The 14513-nt window shown below is 39.3% G+C and overlaps 2 protein-coding genes across 7 annotated transcripts in view; one reads left to right on the forward strand and one right to left on the reverse strand.

Moving 5' to 3' along the window:
• PRKN (parkin RBR E3 ubiquitin protein ligase) overlaps positions 1-10854 on the reverse strand; it is an 812113-nt gene extending 801259 nt beyond the window's left edge. For both annotated transcript variants that reach the window (XM_064509220.1, XM_064509219.1), the window contains exon 1: positions 10833-10854. In XM_064509220.1, coding sequence (XP_064365290.1) covers positions 10833-10839 — 7 coding nt within the window. In that variant the 5' untranslated portion in view covers positions 10840-10854. The remainder of the gene's footprint in view (positions 1-10832) is intronic.
• Positions 10855-11008: 154 nt separating this feature from the next.
• The window catches only part of PACRG (parkin coregulated), a 268812-nt gene continuing 265307 nt past the window's right edge, over positions 11009-14513 (forward strand). For 2 of the 5 annotated variants that reach the window (XM_026109865.2, XM_026109872.2), the window contains exons 1-2: positions 11010-11257; positions 11571-11759. In XM_026109865.2, coding sequence (XP_025965650.1) covers positions 11613-11759 — 147 coding nt within the window. In that variant the 5' untranslated portion in view covers positions 11010-11257; positions 11571-11612. Of the gene's footprint in view, positions 11258-11570; positions 11760-14513 lie in introns of all 5 variants that reach the window. The other 3 variants (XM_026109870.2, XM_026109873.2, XM_026109866.2) reach the window with 3 other exon arrangements.

Genomic DNA, 14513 nt, shown 5'->3' on the forward strand with positions numbered 1-14513 from the left:
ATATTTCCAAGAGCTTTGATCTTTTAAAAGGTATGGGGGCAGTAAAAATGTATATTCTTACAATTCAGCAATGCCACAATATTTTTTTTAAATCCTCTATTATAAAACAATATATTCCATCACACTCAAGTAAATACTACTGTTTATCAGCCTGTGGGCCACCTGTATTTGATGTCAGCTATTTTAATTTGTTGCAAAAACTTCACAGGCATTGTTCTTCCTCCTCCAGCAAAGGCCCATCTGGATGTTATAATGGTGTAAAATACTTTAGCAAACTATGAATTCAAAAACTTAGTGGGAAACCTCTAAGTTTGCTATTAAGGACTTCCTTACTGGGAAGTATTCTTTTTACTACAGTTGATTTTTATAAGAGGCAGACACTGCTCTACACTGAGCATGGTGACTGGTGGAGTTTGGTGGGAAGGCACAGGTAAATTTGGAAGCTCTCATCTAGGCTCCCAGTCTTCCTTATCTTGATTACTGCTGCAATCATATTTCAGTTTCAAAGCTTTTCATAACCTGTCCCTACTACCATTTTTCTCTCCCCTTCGCTACCAAAGTGCCAGTGATAACTATTTTTACAGTCAACATGTTACATTTTCAAAACACTCTGGGGCGTTCTCCTCTGTTTTTTGCTCTGTGAGAGGTATTTCCTTTAAAAATCCATGTAGCTGCCCTAGCATCTTGCTTTAAATTCAGTGAAATCTTCTTTTCTGTAATCCCTACTGAAAATTTGGAATAGGTTTTCAGGAAAGCAGCAGTATTGCCCATGTTGTTGACCAAGAAACACCTGAGCCAATCTTACTGCAGGCTGTCATTTCCCTTGCACCACCAGCACAGGTGCTCAGCTGACCTCATGGTGAGCTGCTACAAGGTGTTAAATGAAAAAAATCCAACTCCCACACCCCCAAAATAAGTGTTTTGTCTGACAACCAAAGTCTCTCAACTAGCTCACTCTGGGGTCAACTGAATGTCGACATCATCACAAGGCACATACCCATGGGCAGTATCGTGGAAGGGAGGGCACCAGCAGGTTCTCCTGTAGATGGCAATCAGCTGCACTGCAAAACACTGCTATCTATATAGGACTCAGCATCATAAGGAGTCAAAACAGTAACACAGAGTTAAGTGATGTCCCTTTAGTTACACCAGCATAACTTTGGTGCCACCACACAGTGAACCAACTCAGGGAATTGAGCCAGATTAAAAAGAAATACATTTTTCTGGATTATTTTTCATCTTCACAGTGAACTGAAGCTAAACAGATGGTTGCTCTGCTGCAACTAAAGATTAGTGTATCAGCATAGGGACAGGAATGAGAAGTGGAGAACAAGAAAAACAGCAATACCTGAAGACAGCACTGCTGTAACATAATTTTTAAGATTAAAACAAAGCCTCATACTCTATGCTTAAGTCTATGCTTTAACCTTCATCTGTCTCTTGTGTTATACCTACAGTATTTAGTGTAGGTACTGGGTTTTGTTCTGTGTTTATAGAAGTCTCAGGTACTGTGGCGCTACAAATAAAATATTTAAATACCTGGAACAATTCCTTAAGATAAAACTCACAGTTTGAATCTGCAATTTGATTTTTTCCTAACATGTAAAACAGTAGTATTTGGAAGAGCTATACATGAAGAGAGTGTAATTTGCTGAGCAATGTTTTTTCCCCTGCATGTGAAAACATGTTTCCACAGTCTCAATTTAAAGTTGTTTTTTGTGGTAAAAAGAAGATGGGAGCCAATCGTATACTGAATTACCATAGGATTTATTTTGCCTTTTATTACTTAACTATTCTAAACTTAACTAACCTTAAAAAACTCTTAAAATTACAGAACTGCTAAGTGCCCATAATAGGAGACTAGTCAGAAAAATATCAAATATCATTAATTCAAATTAGCCTAGTCCCTTTTTTAATCTTACAAGAATCACTAAAATACTCTGGTTAAGTACTTGCTTGAAACAAACAGTGTAACAGTAAATCTGATTAATTTTTATTTACCAAGGGCAACATTATCGTGACAAGATACCAACATAAAACTTGAGAGGCAATGGTGATAAAAAGCTGAAAAAAAGCATTATTTCACTTGCTGTTTACGACAGTCTGTGATTAGCATCTGAAGTCACATTCCCCATTAAAATCACAGCAAACTTCTTTCACCATGGTCTAGAAATTAGCAATGGTGCATCAAGTTACACAACTGTAATTTTTGTTTCCTTAAAAACTTCTATTTTAAAATTAATTTAGGTACATAGGCCCTTGGCAAATTTTTGTCTAGTTCTTGTCAACCCACAAAGAATATCCTCTATCATCTTCACAAATAATTACACTTTCTGACCAATGTCTTCCTGTTGCTGATCCCACTATGGAAGAAGTGAGAATAGTAAACTGGAAACACTAGGAGGGCAACTGATGTCTTTCAGTACACAGAAGTGGCACTCAAATTGATTAAATCTTCATATTTAGGTGACTATCTTTAAAGTAAATGAATAGGTGACAAGACTCAAAATCAACACCTATCCCAGGAAGGCCATGAGCCCTACTGCCATTTTATCACCTATACTTTCTTTTTTCCAAAGAATATTACCTGCACTTAGTAATGTCCTGTAACTGATAATTAAGCAACTTTACTGAAAATTAATCAATAAATGGCTAATTATTTAAGCCAACCCAAAGATATCGCAGATACAAAATCTTGAGCATGAAACGTGTTATGAATTCTGTTAGTTCCTGGCTTAGAAGAACAGTCAAGCCCTTTGTTTCTAAGCACATACTTAAATATAACCCTCTCACCATTTCATCATGTCTTTTACTCCATTAGTTAACACTGATTTCTACCTCTCGTTTTGATGGTATAAAAAATTTGTCCTTGAAATCAGCATCAATAACCATTCCAAAATGTTAACAGAAGTTGTGTGTAAACTAGCCGCAAATTCACTGCGGAATAAGTTTCATGAATAATTAAGGCCTTATTCTATATTCTTTACACATCCTCACCAAAGCTCTTGAACATTTTGACAGAGCACTATGAACACCTCATTGTGAAGCACTAGAACTACAACACAAGCAATAGCAGATGAGTATAGAGGAATGCGAATGTGTCTACATGGATGTTGAACTCTAAGTACTGATAAATAAAATCAGTACAACTAGTTAAAAAAATCCAAATCAAATACTCTACCAATATTACATGTATCAAAAATACCAATAAAATGTTTTATCTTTCAAATACTGAAATATAAAAAAGGGCTTTAAGAATCTGTTTGTGAAGCAAATTTGTAAAGTATTCTTGGATAAGTGATTCATTTTACCAACAGAATGTCATTTCCAGCTTTTTCCTAGCATTCTGAATTGTTAATAAAATGGGACACCTGTACAATGGTGAACATATGCTCCAAGTCATGAGCCCCAAAAGCTCAGAACACATATGATCTGCTTGCTGACTGGCTCCAAACAGACAGACTTGCACTAAAACCACCCACTGGATGTGAATGAAATCAAAAAAGTATGTATTACAGAGACAAACTATGCAAAACTGTTAAGCACTGACATTAACTTTAGAAGGAAATTAGCCTATTGGAATTTGTTATGGGATTCCTGAGTAGCAGTTCAAAGAAGAAGAAACCATTTGGATTCTGTCTTCAAAAAACTGAAAAAAAAGGAGAGAACACCTAGCCTGCTTACTAGCTATTACAATCCTGCTGCCCTGATAGCCAGTCTGTGACTAGATGATGTCATCCTGCTTCAATAAGATGACTTAGATATATTTCTGCCCATCCTGTCCAACTACTGAAAAAGTGTCGTCCTGCTTCACCCAACAAAGAGAAAAGAAAATCAGCTACTAATTTTTAGGCTAAACATGAGATTAATAAAACTAGATGCTTGTAGGCAAGATCTTTGTTTGCTAGAAATCAGGGTTCAGGAAGAGAAGACACCTAACAGTATCATCTGTTTTCTTCTTGAGTTGTGTGAAGATCAGAACAGCACTTACCCAGTCAACTGTTGTGAAAGAGAAGACGCACTTAAAATTTAAGCTTAAGTTGAATTTTGTATTGTTATGTTATTTGGTAAGGAACACAGACTTCAGAATCTTTGAGAATCTGATCAACCTTAGAACCAATTGTCGTAAAGTCTATGTAAGTGTCAATTCACATTTGCAAAAAAGCCAATGTCTGAACCAGAGGGCACTAACACATATCAAACTATTATATATATAAGTAGCCATTAGTAGATACAGTAAAACACATTTTTATTTTCTGCTATCAGATGCAAAGCATGTCAAAGTTAGTACAGCAAATGCCAGTCTCAGCCTTCTCTAACTCAAAACCTAAATATAGGTTTTTCAGTCTACTGTAAAGCTAGAGCTGCTTAAAAAAAAACTTATGCTCGGTATGCACAGGTCAAGTGGATTTCTGCTACCATCTAAAATCTAAACGCACTGTTTCCCGGGTTATTCTGTTCTCCATTTTCTGTATATTAAGTCAAAATTAGGATAGTTTTGCCATGTTCAAGAATGTAAATGTTGATTATTCAAAAAGCTATATTAAAGCAATTGAAGCATAAGTCATCAGTGTGCCAAGTGCTGACACATTAGGAAGACTTCAAAAATAGACAGCTCGAGCTACAGAACACGTTCTTAAATGATGTGTCAAAGGGCAAAGCTACTAGTAACAAAGAGTTGTTTCAATCAAGCTAACGATTGTGTCAATCTATCAAAGCTCTACAGTTCAGAATTCCAAAGAAGGAAAGCAAAGTATCAGTCACTGATGTCACAGGAGATTTGTCAGACCAGAACTTCCTTAAAGTCGATCAAAATTCAAGTATGGGAAACATGGAAAGAACCCAGTCTTGCAGCTTCCGTGTTCCATTTATGTAAAATTTCAAATTCTGGCCTAATAAGAATTTGAAATATTGTCATGGATAATGTGACAACTTGTATACATCATTAATATTGTATTTATTGGAAGTGCTAATAATGTCAACACATTACTTCCTTTCTAATCAAGATTAAAAATACTCTATGTTTGGTTTAAAATAACTGCACTAGGAAAGTCAAGCCCAAATAAATGGGCTGAGCACAAAAACCAAGTCTTTAATGTATGAAAAGAAGAAAACTTACGAGCAAACTGTTTAGATTTTTAATAGGAAATTCATAAATATGTCCACATGAGATGCAGTATTATTACTGAATAAGCAGTGGGCCACAATTAAAAGCTAAAAAAGTACCAAGCTGATCAAATCAGGAAAAGCTAATGTAAGACTTATTCAGCATCAGTTTTCTCTAACATTATGAAGCAGAAACTTCATGTTTCAGTAGAAATTTTATCTAAAGAAACGGATTTACAGTCATGATATACATTTTTATGTTATAATATTACTTCTGAAGCATTTTTAAGGATTCAGTAACAGCTGGCTTGTTTCACAGTATGCCAGATCTGAAAACTAGTATTCTGAAGTAAACCTTGGTTGATTATCAAGCCACTGACAATCATCTGCTCAAAGAAGTATGTAGAGCCAGTTATGCTGATGCAGTAGATCTTCCACTAAAGTACTTAGCCTTGTTATGCATTCAAACTCTTACTTATTTCAACATGAGTAAGCTGATAAGCTGAGTGCACACTTTTGAATATCTTAACTCATACCTAACACATCAGGTAGGGCAACCGAAATATTTTTGAAGATCTGGCACAGTAACCTTGGAGTCACTATTAAGACAGCATTTATTTACAAAAAGTAAATCAAACAGCATTTTCTGCCAAAGTCTCGTATCATTTAAGATTCTTCCTTCTCAACCATGTACATATGTCAGGAAAAGAAAGCTTTTCCTGTAAATTAGTTAAACAACATTGTAATTAGAGCTTGCATTTGTTTCAGAAGCTCATTTTTCCAGATTTAGTATTCCAGCTTTTTTAAATTTCATTAAATGAAATCTTGATTAAATTAACAGCAGGAATGCAGAGTGGTTTGGATTCCTGCCCTAGCAAACAAGTAGAGGTCTGTGTGAGGAAAAGAACACTAATCTTAGCACTGTTAGTGTGTTTCACTGAGTATCACTAAAAATCTTTTAATATTTATGAGCACCTAAATGAACAACAGAATTTTTAAAGATCCGCAGCTGTGAACATTTAAGATCTTAGAGAGAAATCTATCATGCTTTTATTCATGATGCAGACATGATGAAAGTGAATCAGAATTCACCTGCCATTAAGCGTAAGTAAGAACCAGAAAGCAAGCCTAAATGAGTTTAAAACTTATATTAGCCTTGAAGACAGGACATATCTGATATTCAATTAATACTACAATTTGTTAGCTAAAGGCAAAGATGGATCTCTCTAATATCAGAGTTTTGCTCTTAACTATTTCACCTAAGCTTGCCCTAAACTTTTGCACTGTAGCTGCTATTTCATGATTTTTAATATCAGATCTGCACTGTACTAGATCCTGCAGCAGTACAACTCTCATACAGATCAGATAGATCAGACAAGTGTGTAAGATTAGCAGAGTACAGATATTTATTACACTTAATTACTTTAACCTAACTGTAAGAGAAATCCAGCTATCTTCTATAGGTGGACAGTTTTACAAATTTCCAGCTTTTCACTGAAATGTACTCTCTGCAAAGTCAGTATGATCATGCCCATTTTACAGCGGAGGTGTGATTACCACCCTGAATATGAACATGTCCAGCATTATTTAGTAGGCCAAGAACAGAATCCAGATCTTCCAAACCTCAATCCAGTACTTCAACATATGGACTGCATCTGGTGCAAACTTCCCCTCTTCCAAGGTCTTCAGAAAGCAGTGCTATCCAACACTAACCAAGAAAGTACCTCTTTATACAGAAAATAGTAGAGAGTTGGAAGAGAAGTTATATGCATTTCTGCTATTCACCTTCAAGATATCCCTAAGCCTTTAAACTAAGTTTTGTTCTATGACGTTTCAGCCACTGGAAAGAATACCATGGTTTCCTCACTAAATAAATAAGACAGGCTTCTCATCTTTCAGAATCTGACCTCTTTATAATTCTCATTGCTTAAGAAAGTTCTATCTTGCAAAGATAAGTCTAATGACCTGAGAAGTCAATACTGGAAACATATTGAATATAATGATACATAACATAATTTACAATATATTACACATATTTCAAATAAATTAGCATTTTCTCCAAAAATGTACTGAGATTGCAACAGCTGATTCATATTTTTGCAGAGGAGATTTTAGTTCATGCCATACTCTAAGTCATCATGCCAGCACTATGCTTTAATGGGATTATGTAGGAAACAATTTTAAGATGAGAATACCAACCACATTTGGATATGCATACTGCACTGGTTTTACTTCTTAGTAGGTTTTGGGGTTTTTTTTTTTTTTTTTTTTTTTTTTTTGCAGTTCTGATTAGCCATTTCCAAATGAAAAAAAAAAAAAAAATCCTAAAAATTTTTCAACAGGTTACGGAGTAAACCACGACGTATCAGCAGTTACTGATGTCTAGGGCAGCCAACTGCTAGAGGCTGCAAAACAGGTTGATCAGTGCTGTTTACCAGGGAAAAAGCCACTGCAAGGAATCACGAGCAGCCCCTACCCATGTTTCACTCTGAGAATACACTCTCAAGCCATTAGCCAGCTTGGCATAATGAAAGAGAAACAGAGAAAGTAGACGGTGGCAGTTCCGGCTAGTGCGCACCAGGCCTCTAGGGTGATGCCTTTCTCTCCATTGGACACAATGTACTACTGTTAAACTCTAAATTTCCATACCTACGCTGCTGACAAGCCTTGAAATAGTTCCAACAGACAGTTATTTCCATATAGCCACACACACATACATATATATATATTTGCATAGCATATACTTCCCACTGACACACAACAAAGACGCTAAGAAAAGATGCATGTGGAACAAACAGGGGCTGGGAGTGGTGGGCAGGAGCAGGGGTTAGAAAGCAGAGTGACAAGAAAAGGATCTCAGTTTTGAAACACTACATGAAATCTTCTAAGAGTACAGAAGCTGTTCACAGCAATGTTTTCACTTACAGGAAACTACTTTAAGTACAGACTGACTGAAAACAATGAAGTACAACACTTGCCCTTCAGGCAGAAGATACTCGGTTCGTTCGACTCGCATTCTTATTGCGAATGTAGAAAGCAGTAAGAATTTGGCCCTCCAATAGCCAGTAATTTATGCAGAGATTCCTATCTTGCATCACTCAGAGATGACACATACAGTACTCCTAAAGGCAAAATGGAAAACACTAACTCAAACAATCCTACTTTTAAGTAATTATTTTTTATTACAAGCAAATTAAGTAGTTTTCTATAGAGAAGTTTCCTGAAGTCCTTCACTGAAATACCCATCAGCACACAGTACAAGCTGACTGTAAATTTTAAAAATAATATACATGTGTAAGTGAAACAGCAGGTTAGGAATCCTTTTTGCAACTTCACTTAAAGTGAAACATACTACAGGATAAACAAGTCTTTTAAAAGTATTTATAAAAGCAAGAGCCATTTTACCCTGCTAATAGCTTTTAGAAATGTACCAAAGAATTAAAATTTGGGTAGCACTCATGAATTCAGTGCAATTGTGTCTGCTGCCACACACTTTCCAGATGAATTTGTCCATAGGTTTTCTACACAAATGGATTATTATAAAATTAACTTACTGTTATCACATTTTAATGCAAATATCACATAGATGAAAATAAACATACTTTTGAAGGCCTCAGAGAATAACCTCTTACTGAAAATCAGTGTATAAATATTTAAATATTTATCTTTTCAGGTAGAATTTCAGCTTTGTACTGTGGTTACTCAGAAATCCATTTATAACCAAATCTTTCTCTAACTACTTTTAGAAGTCATTCCAGATATTTTAAGCATTTTAAAAATTTGTAATACATCACACTAAACTTTTGAATTAGCTATCCACTCAAGAAAAATTCATTATAGACAGTTCTTTGCAAATCTCTGTTTAGTCAACAAAAACTAATAGGATAGTAGAATGTAATACAATTGGTGATGAGCAATCATCTGAAGGCTACTAAAACTGTTGATATATATCAGTGGTATAGCCTCTTCCAGAATATTACAAGATATAGGGAAGGAAAAAAAGAAAAAGAATCCTTTCCTCTGCAAAAATACTCTGAAAAACAGCATAGGGGGAAAGAGTTCAAAGAAGAGCCATGACCATGGTCAAACACTTGGAAGAACACAGAATAAAAAAATAGTTCAAATTTTTCTACTTTTCTATTTTCTTCGCTAAAAGGTTGTTACTTAAATCATTAATAGTGGCAAATCATGTAAAGCTGTGTTTACAAGTTTTAAACTAATTAGGAAGTACATTTCATAATCACTATTCACAAACATTGTCGCCACAGTGAAAATAAAACTGTAATACCTCAGTCATATAAACATGTTATCTTTATATGCACTGTGAGTCATCATGTATTTGGACTTCAATAAAAGGGCTGGAAGCATCAACCCTGTAACCACATGGGAATCCCTTACGTATGCTCAACTTACGGCTTTTTTTAGAGCATCATGGTAATCTACTAATGTATTCCAAAATAAACAATGTAGTTCTGTAAACACGTTTCATGTACAATTCCAAGACATCATATCAGTAGAGGACATAACACTGAAAGGTGAAAGAGAATGGAATACCTGACCCCCTGTGGTTTCCTTAAACAAAGCCTTTTATTTAAAATAGCCTCTGTTATATCAGGAAAAAAAAAAAAAACTCCAAACAATAACTAAAAACAGTAATTAAGGTTCCATGACTAGGAACAGATTGTTTGCATAAATATTCCTACAGACTGAAAATATCACATATATAACTTCTTTTACCTTTCATTTTAACCATAAAACAAAACATTACCGAAATTCATATATTGTCAAGAAAAATGCCTAGTAGAAAAAGTCGTGCAATTCATAGAGCAAGTTGCAAAGATTTTTTTAACATGCTTAATTAGAAGAGCAAAATTATTTTGATCATAATTGACTGCTTGCTTTTCAACTCGATCAAGTCTTGTGTAGGTAGCAAATATGACACGTACACTGAAGAAAAAGAATTTTTAAAACACACTGACCCCTGTTTATAGCTTTTACTTTAAATAATCAATATGGAAAAAATGAAAAACAAGATGGAGAGGCAGGACTACAAAATGTTCCTGTGATTTGTGGGACTCCCCAGCATGGATGTATCTTATAGGTAACAGGAAAACCGAGCACTGAAAACAACCAATTCACGTGTTGCACTGATGTTAGACAGATACAGCAGCCAACCACAACGGCCAAATTCCCAACTTGCATTAGGACTTAGTCGCTTCTTTTCCAGAGCACTGCCAGCAGACACGGTGGCAGGGCAGGATGTGCGACCTGACAACTCACAACATGGCAAAAGCAAGGCCAAGGCGCCTCACGAGCCCCGCACAACCCGCCGGGCAACGCTCACACTGACGCACGAGGCCGGAGCGGTGACCTTCGCTACGCGGCCAGGACGAGACGAGGCCCGGCCGCCCGCGGCGCAGGACCGCACCGAGCCGCCGCCGCCCGCCCGCGGCGCTCACGTGCCGCAGCGCGGGGCACGCGAAGCCCCGCGGCCGCCCGAGCGCCGCCGCCGCCATAGCCGGCCCCGGGGCGCCCCGCCGCCGGCGACAGCGGGCACCTGTCACCACCCGGGGACGGGGGCGGCGCCTGCCCCCAGGGCCGAGTCGGCGGACATGCCTCAGGAGGGCCGCCGCGGGCCCGCCGGTGGCGGTAGGAGAGGGGTGGACGGCAGGCAAGGCAGGAGGATCTGCATCCGGGCTCTCTCCCTCCCTGACGCGCTCACTCACCTATCATGGCCGCGGCGGGGGCGGGGGCGGGGGGAGGGGGGGCGCGCGCACGCGCCCGGCGCGGCCGCGAGCGGCGGGGCCGGCCGACGGCCTGCGCGGGCGCGGTGCCCCCTGGGTAGCGCAGTTCTTGCGTCCTCCCGCCTCGCCTCACGTGACCGCCGCTGTTTTTTTACCGTTTAATTAATAAGCATCAGTTTGCGTCGAGCGGCTCAGCAGCTCGCGGGTCGCCGCGCTGCGCCCTGGGGGCCGGGGGGCTCCGCTAGCCTCGTGTTTTCCCTACACACGTGACGGTCGCCGGAAAGGCGGCGGGTTGTTGACACGTTGCCTAGCGACGGGCGCGAGTGTGGGGCGCGTGCTGGCGTCGGGAGCGGTTGGTGCCTCGCCCCAACGGACCCCGCCGAGGGGCCCTTGCGGGCGGCGCAGGGGTGAGGAAGGGCAGGCGCGGCCGGGGGGGCGCCGTGCAGGCAGCGCGGGAATTGCCCCGGGGTGGCGGGCGAGGGGGGCAGGCGGCGATGAAGGGCCAGGGAAGGAGGAGCGGGGGCTGTGGGGAAGAGGAGGGCGAGTTGGGGGTGCAGAAGGGGGAACAGGGGGCGGCGAGGGGCAGGCGCGAGCGGGCAGGCCGCGCAGGGGCAGGGAAGGAGCGGGAGGGGTAAGAGAGGGGTCGTGGCACTGGCTGGGAGGGGGGCAGAGGCAGACGCGCTGCGTTCTCTAACTCACGGGGTTGGGCTTTTTTTTCAGTCTGTACTTTGGTTCTTGTCCCTGGCGGACGCTGCTGGGGAGATGGTAGTGGAGAAGGGAAGTTCGAGCCCCCCAAAGGCCGTAGGTGACAGGCGGCCCCAGCAGCAGGAGCCACTGGGGCACGTGAAGAAAAGCAAGCAGCAGGTCAGCGATGGATTCACTGTCAAAGCCATGATGAAAAACACCGTGGTATGTCTGCTGCTAGTGTAGAGGTGGTGTTAATTGATTTACTCTCCCGTGCCCAGGAAGCACAGCAAACCAGAACTGGGGACAGAGCCTGTAAGGACAGTGTGTGGGTTGCTAAGACTTTATTTGGAGTTTGTTAGTTGCTGAAATTACTTTCAGACCTTACAGAAGTGTTATGATAAGGTAACTGCCCATGCCTGTCGAAATTCTGATGCTTTGCTTCAGAGTGCATTGCTTTAGTGCCACCATATTTCTGTACTATTTTCTATTGGCAGTGCACGTTGTATTAAAGTGCTAGCATGTAGAATTATGTGCAAGGCTTTACCACCTTGCATTTAGCAAACTCCTGTCACGTGATACTGTAGTGTTGCATGAAAACATGTTCATCTACTGTTGCTTTGTGGTATAAGTTTGGTGTGAATATCACATAGGATGGCAAGGATCAGCAAAATGCATTTCATTTTTAAAAATAAGCTTGAAAAACAATAAAAGGCTTTCACTGTAGGAGAATACTCAGTTGGAAACAAATGTTGATTCTGCATGTGATAGCTCTTAGAATGAGCAAGACAAAAATCCAGCAACCTTCCTTTCATTAATTGACTGAACTTTTAATGGTTTTAGAGGTATGCAAGTGAAAATACTAGGACTGGACACTTTTGTACTGTTCTATATTGGTTTATTTGACTGCTTCTATTAGATTTTAGAAATAAAAACAAAAACAGTGCAGAATGCCAATGTTCAACATGAATGTGGATGAGCTATTATGAGCATGTATCTGTACTTAAACTCCTAGACTGTTTACTTAAACAGTTACCCTATTGCAGACTCTCTTGGCTTGTTATCTGTAACAGCATTTTAAAAAAAAAGTCAATTTTTAGGCAAACTTCAGACAGAAAAGAAACTGTATAAATGAACATCTTTTTCAGTGTTAGTAAAATTAAAGCATGCTTGACCATAGTAGAATGACTGTAAAGCAGAAACAACCAAAATTTTGCTTTAAAGGTTGTTTGGTTTGTTTGTGTTTAATTCTAGAGGTATGTGGCAGGAACTGTAACACTGCAGTGAGTTTAAGGATTAATTTTTAAAGACATTTCCTCTCCTCCAGACAAAATTTCAGTTCATAGGGATATTTGCATATATTTGTTCATGCATTGATAAATAAAAGATACTTGACTTAGTCTAGAAGAATCAGCAGAATTTCAGCAGGGTTTGAAAAATCTATGTATTTCATTTTAAAGAAATGACCTTTGGCTGATGACTATACTTACACTATCCCTTTAATCAAAATTTAAATTTTCTTTTAAATAGCTAGAGTTTTAACTTATGGCTATGATTCTAACTTTCTAAATATTAACAGAATGTTAAACTGTGTGGTACTCTAATCAGCAAAGGGGCAAATCTGCTGCCTTTTGGGCTGCTTGTCAAATCATGGAAATGATGGTTGTCAGGGACCTCTGCAGGTCATATAGTCCAGCCTCCCATTTAAAGTGGGGCTGGCACTAGACCCGTTCAGCCACGGGTTTGCCTCGCTGAGCCATGAGCTCCAAGAGCAGATTTTGTGACCTCTCTAGGCAGCCTGTTCCATTGCTGCCCACCTCTGCGTGCCCCCTGGCACCCTGTCAGCAGTCGGGTTAACAAAGGTCTGACCACAGAGTCTGTTCGTAACTTCTTGCTTAGGAGGCAGTGAAACTGTTGGGGTCCTGGAAGGTTCATAATGCCATGGCTGTTTCTTGCAAAAGCTCTGAATGAGGACAGGCAGCCACTGGAATTATTTTGCTGGAGCTTAAGATGTTAGGATAGAATTAGGAATTATATCTCACTGCCAGTCTACGTCTGTGCTGAAGTGGGAGTTCCTTTTCTCTTCTCCAGCAACTGATTAAATGGAGCTTCAGATTTATTAAGTACTCGCTTCTCAAAGGTTGACATCATAGATGAAGTTGTCATGGAAGGCTTAGGAATTGATTGGAGGGTTAAAGGCAGAGCAGACTAATATACTTCAGGCATAGTAATTCTTTTGGTTAACACATGCCAAGGAACAGTGTTGTCAGCAATGTGTTCAGCATCTCCAGGTCAAACAACTAGATATGGATTTGGTGCAAGGATACAGTGAGGCTTAAATCTAACAGGTTACCATTACGGATATATGGCTGTAAATATTGTAGTAAAGGTTCCAGAATTCTTTGATATTGCTTGTGCAAAGACCATCTCTCTAAGTCATTTTTCATGAAGTTAATAAAGGATAAAGTTGTCTTGCCAAGTCTGACTTTGTAGGCAGCCAGTAGTCAGTACAGAAATATAGGCCTCTGGCAACTCTGGTAGAATATTCAGGAGTTTCCTCAGCCTTGTCATGTTATGTATTTAAATTAATAAATTTTAGATATTACTTAATAAAGATTCACCAACAATATTGTTCCTGAACTGAGGAATGTATTTTTTTTATATATTATTTCCTTTCAAAACTGAAAATATGTATAGCAGTTCAGATTTAGATTCAATAAAGCTCTTCTACACTAACAAGCTAGGAATGATGACATTTACATTTTAATTGTTTATTCTTCCAGTGGAAGTGGAATCAAGAGTGCCATGTTAGGTGCATAGACTTCACATGTAATCCATGGGTAGAATTAGAAATAAAACTGAAAACTTGTATGCGCAGTAGCAAGTAGAAAAATATTTGTATGTGAATCCGGGCAGCAGGAAGATACCTCTGTTAACTTCAGAACCTCTCCAAACAGTTGGTTATTCTTTCCCAGAATT

Source organism: Dromaius novaehollandiae, chromosome 3, assembly GCF_036370855.1.
Source record: "Dromaius novaehollandiae isolate bDroNov1 chromosome 3, bDroNov1.hap1, whole genome shotgun sequence".
Taxonomy (NCBI): Eukaryota; Metazoa; Chordata; class Aves; order Casuariiformes; family Dromaiidae; genus Dromaius; species Dromaius novaehollandiae.